General features: G+C 39.8%; 1 protein-coding gene across 3 annotated transcripts in view; it reads left to right on the top strand.

Moving 5' to 3' along the window:
• gria4a (glutamate receptor, ionotropic, AMPA 4a) overlaps positions 1 to 6,540 on the top strand; it is a 97,032-nt gene that overhangs the window by 2,016 nt on the left and 88,476 nt on the right. For all 3 annotated transcript variants that reach the window (XM_016535158.1, XM_016535159.1, XM_016535160.1), the window contains exon 2: positions 1,163 to 1,321. In XM_016535158.1, the coding sequence (XP_016390644.1) occupies positions 1,163 to 1,321 (159 nt within the window). The remainder of the gene's footprint in view (positions 1 to 1,162; positions 1,322 to 6,540) is intronic.

Below are 6,540 nucleotides of genomic sequence, written 5' to 3'. Positions count from 1 at the left end.
GATGAGTTTGTTTCTTCATCAGATTTGTAGAAATGTAGCATTGCATCAGTGTCTCAGCAATGGATGCTCTGCAGTGAATGGGTGCCGTCAGAATGAGAGTCCAAACAGCTGATAAAAACATCACAATAATCCACAAGTAATCCACACCACTCCAGTCCATCAGTTAACTTCTTGAGAAGACAAAAGCTGTGTGTTTGTGAGAAATAAATCCATCAACGCTGTTTCAAACTTCAAACCATTGCTTCTGGCTAAAATACGAGTCCTTTATACATAATAACGTTTCCTCCATTGAAAAAGTAGTCTGGTCTGAATCAGGAGAGAAATCTGCACATATCAAGCACCGTTTACAAGCCAAAACAGTCCAAAACAGCTCTAAACAAATATGTGGGTGGATTTTGATGTCAGAGACAACAGGAGATTAACTTTTTCACTGGAGGAAGCATAATTATGAATTATAGACTCATATTTTGGCCAGAAGCAATGGTTTGAAGTTAAAACATCTTAAAGATGGATTTGTTTCTCACAAACATGCAGCTTTTCACATCACAAGATGTTAACTGATGGACTGGAGTGGTGTGGATTACTTGTGGATTATAGTGATGTTTTTATCAGCTGTTTGGACTCTCATTCTGACGGCACCCATTCACTGCAGAGCATCCATTGGTGAGCAAGTGAAGGAATGCTACATTTCTCCAAATCTGATGAAGAAACAAACTCATCTAAATCTTGGATGGATGAGTAAATGTTCAGCAAATTTCCATTTTTGGGTGAACCATTGCTTGAAGAGTGTATTTTATACAATAAAAGTGAATGCAGACAAAAGCCAATGAGCTCCTAAAAAGACAGAAAATCAGTGTCTTGGATTTCATTCACATTTGTGTGCATTCCAGTATGGTGCATCAAGATTTGACGTCACTGGTAGTTGACAGTCAGAGATACATGAGAACCAATGGTGTTTAGAGTTATTGATGTGCCATATTTGAATGTAAACGCAAGATTTTAGAGCTATAGCCGAGAGTATGATTTATAGTGAAAGAAAAACAAAAGTCATGCAGGTAAAAGAACAATTTTCCAATTTAGGGCGAACTAGTCCTTAAGCACCTCTTTCTTGCTTCTTTCCTCTTTGCAGTCACTTATTCTTTCTTCCTCTCACTCTTTCCAGGTGGGTTGTTTATAAGAAACACGGATCAAGAATATACAGCTTTCCGCTTGGCCATATTTCTTCACAATACGAGTCCAAATGCCACGGAAGCCCCTTTCAATCTGGTTCCACATGTGGACAACATCGAGACGGCCAACAGCTTTGCAGTCACCAATGCCTGTGAGTGAAAGATGTCAAAAGTTGTCAAAAATTATGTGAGACAGTCTGAAACTGAATCGAGTGTGCTTTGATTAGGCTCTTTTTCATGTTCAGAGTTACATTTGACTTCATGAAGAGTGAGACACTGACTCTGTGACTCTTGCAAAACATTTTTTTGTTTGTTCGAGTGGCCCTTCTTGTCAACTTCTTGCTTAACCAATGAAGTGAGTTTGGGGGTGGGACTTTCTGTTTGTTGACCAATGACAGGTGAGGTGGGGCATTGGGAGTGTCTGAGAAACCTGTTTGAAAACAGTCATTATTTTTGCTATTCTATGTGGGGAAATGATACACTGCAGCTTTAAAGAGCAACTTTTTCATTAATTTAGTGTTTTTGGTGCGTGCATGCATACACTGCAACATCAACCCTTGATCAGCTTTCAGCATATGCTTTGGTGTGCAACTGTCCATTTCTGGCTTTGTTAGGATGGTTGTCGGTCGATTCCTTTTCAGTTGCCTGCGATTCAAGTCAGAAACAAAAAAGGTTGTAGGTCAGAAATGTTATACTGTAAAAAGCTCAGCACTCAAGAGGCCATAGAGAACTTAAAACCGTTTTAACAATTAAGTTCAATTAAAGTAATTCAGTTTAATCTACATGAACATGTGCATTAGATTCCTTTACATATCTGCACTTCACTGGGAGTCAATGGCACTTACCTGTATCATTGATTTTGGTGCAGTAGCGATCAATGTTTGGATAGCAGGCCTCAAACACGTCATTTTGGGTCCTGTTCAGACATTGTGCTTCATTGCATGTCAATGAGAGCATCAGACGCATTGAAAAAAGCATAAAAACATATTGTGATGAAGCATATTGGACATTGAGCTTTCAATTAATATATTTATATACAGTATTACCTTCTCAGTATGATGATTGTGTGAGCTTTGAAATGTTCTGGCTTGGAGACTATATTGTTGAGATCTGCTCTCTTGACTACTGGCATTTGTAAATATTGCAAAACAGATCTAACACTGGTCAATTATTTTAATTTAATTAGTGGAGGTGCAGTAATTTTAGAGAAAGATTAAGCACACATTATGACGTCTGAACCACTAGCGGCATCAGATTTCAGCAGTTTTATTTTAGTATTATTTATATACTATTAGTTGTTTTGTATTAACATTTTTAATTAGCTTTTAATATTTTTTTGTAATTCTGTTATTTGCTTTTGTCAATTTGATTATTATTATCATTTATTTTTATATTACTGTTTAGGATTATGTTTAAGTTTTAATTTGTATTTATTTATAGTTTGTAATTTTAGTGCTTCAACTTATTTCACTTAGTTGCCTATGCAACATTTCTTATTTTATTTAAGCTTGATTTCATGATTTTTCAGCTTGATATTGATTTTTAATATTTTTAATTTTAATGACAATAATCTTGGCTTAAATTGGTGGTGAAACTGAAATCGCACCAAATCTTTTTTTCCATATTGTTACATACATCTGAGTGTAACAGATTATCGACAAAGACAAAATGTGGGGTGGGGACTTGCTTTTATGCATCAGTTGTTGATTGGATGTTGAGATGTGGGCGTGGCACTCAAAAATAGAGGAAGGGCCAGAGTTTAACCTGACTAAATTATCAGAGAAGCCCTGCATATGTCACCAGAGAGAAGTCTGTCATTTTCAGATACAGTTATGACATTTTGATTCAACATTACGAAACACTTTTAAAAATGAAACTTACACAATCACAATAAGATCTATAATAATAACATCCATTTAGAAAATAGATAGGGTAAATGTTAATTTCATGCTACTTTAAAGAAACCAGAAAACAAAATAGTGATCTAAAAAGCCTATAATGAAACATAAAGAATCTCAAAGCACTCTCAGAAAAAAAGGTACAAAAGCTGTCACTGGGGCAGAACCCTTGCAAAAGGAACTAATATGTACCATTTAGGTACTAATATGTAAACTTTAGGAACTAAAATGTGTCTTTGAGATGCCCAAATGCACACTTTAGAGGTAAACAGGGCACAAAGGTGTATCTTTTGAAAAGGTACCCACCCCAGTAACAGCTATTTTACCTTTTTTTCCTGAGAGTAAAGAATCTTCTTGTAACTCAACCCTAAACAGCCAAAAATGGCTCTTGATAAGAACTAAACCGCTGAAGAAACTCTATGAACAAAAGTCAGACAGGGACCAGCAGAGACGAGTCAATCCCAGTTTAACCTCTCTCCCGCTGGGCACCAACCTCTCGCACTCCTGCACACTGGATGCCCAGCCTGAGTCTGCAGAGTCTGCAGTGTGTGTGTGTGTGTGTGTGTGTGTGTTATCTCTGTCCTGGCTGCCTTCCAGCTCTTTTAGCCCTCATCAGCTGCGGAATACTGACAGCTTTGGGAATGAGGTGTGTGTGTGTGTGTGTGTGTGTGTGTGAGATAGATGGAGAGAAAGAGGGAGAGAGGTGAAGTTAATCGTTTCCTGCTCGTCTCCTCAGGCTGCAGGAGAGAATAAGGAGTGGAAAGGGTTTTCTCTTTTATCCTAACACACCTTTATCTGAACGCTTAAAAGCAGCGAGCAAAATCAATCTCTGAATGAGTTTCAGCTGAGAGAGGGAACACGTGATGAATGGAATCAGGAGATGGAGGGATTTATTTAATGAAATGGGAGGAATGAAGAAATTACGGGAATGATATGTTGTCAAATGCAGGACAGACGAGAAACGGAGGGAATGAGAGGAAGGGGTTAAAAGAGATACGGGAGAGAGAGAGAGAGAGATAAATGGATGGGTGTGTCGTGACCTTTGTGCAGCAGTAAATGTTTAGAGCAGATACTGTGAGAGAGAGATGAAGAGAATAAAATATAAAAACAGATGCAATAGACTGATGGATGAGAAAGAAAGAATGACGTGGATGAATGAATAAATGAATGCCAAGTTCTATCATGAAACTCTAGATAGCGCAGACTGATGGGTCCTTGACGCAAACTGATGATGTTCACAGCTTTAAACTGCTTGGCACAAGATGATTGGTTTAAGTTGCATATACAGCCAATGAGCTTGCCGCTTTACATTTAAATGGCTGGTTAGCCTTCACTAGAGCAGTTCACAGCGCGCTTCCTGAGTTCCTCTGAAACCCTTCACCTTCCCCAGCTCCACCTGTATAGATCTGCTACGGTTTATTATAGATGCTATTTGTGCAGCAGCAGTATGTCTTAAATACTCACAGCACCGTATCGGCAAATGTATTGTCAGTAGCAAGTTCATGTACTTGCTCTGCAGCAGCAGCAGCAAAAATCTACAACAACAGCAATAACCAACAGCAGCAGCAATTCAGCAGCCAAGACCAAATACATTAACATTGTCATATCCATAACCATGCTAAAATCTTCTGAGAGTTGTCATTATAGAAATACAGTAAACGGAGAGACAGACAAACAGACAGAATGGCAGAAAGAGATAACAATAGAGATAGAATGAATGAACGAACGATAGAACAAATGAATGGTAGATATAACGAACGATAGATAAAGCGAACAATAAAATGAATGATTGACACATAGACAGACAGACAGACAGACAGATAGATAGATAGATAGATAGACAGACAGACAGACAGACAGATAGATAGATAGATAGATAGAATGACAGAACGATAGATAGAATGATAAAATGAATGATAGAACAAACAATGGAATGATCGATTGATAGAATGAACAAATGTTAGAATGAACAAATGAAAAATAGAATGAATGATAGAACGAACGACAGATGCAATGAACGAATGACAGAATGAATGATAGGACGAATTAACTAACGAACAAGTCCATCTCTCCGTCTGTCTGTCTGTCTGTCTGTCAATCTATCTGTCTGTCTGTCTGTCTGTCTATCTATCTATCTGTCTGTCTGTCTGTCTGTCTGTCTGTCTATCTATCTGTCCGTCCGTCCGTCCGATCGTCCGTTCATCCATCCATCCATCCATCCATCCATCCGTCTATCTATCCGTCTGTCTGTCTGTCTGTCTGTCTGTCTGTCTGTCCGTCCGTCCGATCGTCCGTTCATCCGTTCATCCATCCATCCATCCATGCATCCATCCATCCGTCTATCTATCCGTCTGTCTGTCTGTCTGTCCGTCCGTCCGATCGTCCATCCATCCATCCATCCATCCATCCATCCATCCATCCATCCATCCATCCATCCATCCATCCATCCATCCATCCATCCATCCATCCATCCATCCATCCATCCATCCATCCATCCATCCATCCATCCATCCATCCATCCATCCATCCATCCATCCATCCATCCATCCATCCATCCATCCATCCATCCATCCATCCATCCATCCATCCATCCATCCATCCATCCATCCATCCATCCATCCATCCATCCATCCATCCATCCATCCATCCATCCATCCATCCATCCATCCATCCATCCATCCATCCATCCATCCATCCATCCATCCATCCATCCATCCATCCATCCATCCATCCATCCATCCATCCATCCATCCATCCATCCATCCATCCATCCATCCATCCATCCATCCATCCATCCATCCATCCATCCATCCATCCATCCATCCATCCATCCATCCATCCATCCATCCATCCATCCATCCATCCATCCATCCATCCATCCATCCATCCATCCATCCATCCATCCATCCATCCATCCATCCATCCATCCATCCATCCATCCATCCATCCATCCATCCATCCATCCATCCATCCATCCATCCATCCATCCATCCATCTATCTATCTATCTGTCTGTCTAGCTGTCTGTCTGTCTGTCTGTATCTATCTTTCTGTCTGTCTGTCTATCTGTCCTTCCATCCGTCCATCTATCTATCTATCTATCTATCTATCTATCTATCTGTCTGTCTGTCTGTCTGTCTGTCTGTCTGTCTATCTATCTATCTATCTATCTATCTGTCTGTCTGTCTGTCTGTCTGTCTGTCTGTCTGTCACATGTATGTTGATGTCATGATGTTGGATTTGTTTGTGGTGCTTCAGCTGTAATTTAATTGGTTTAATCAGAGTTCAATCCACTCTGTCATCCGTTTAAATAAAATTAAGCTTTGTGACGCTTATGAGGTTCTTTTGTCAGGGAATCATCATCCTCAAACATCCAATAATCCACCACAACACACACACACACACATACACATGATCTCGAGCCGGGTGTGTGTGTGTGTGTGAGTGTGTGTGTGTGTGTGTGTGTGTGTTAGT

This window comes from Sinocyclocheilus rhinocerous, unplaced genomic scaffold (genome assembly GCF_001515625.1).
Source record: "Sinocyclocheilus rhinocerous isolate Xijiao unplaced genomic scaffold, SAMN03320098_v1.1 scaffold215, whole genome shotgun sequence".
Lineage (NCBI taxonomy): Eukaryota > Metazoa > Chordata > Actinopteri > Cypriniformes > Cyprinidae > Sinocyclocheilus > Sinocyclocheilus rhinocerous.
Note: the sequence above shows the minus strand (reverse complement) of the source record. Positions and strands in the feature narration are given on the sequence as shown.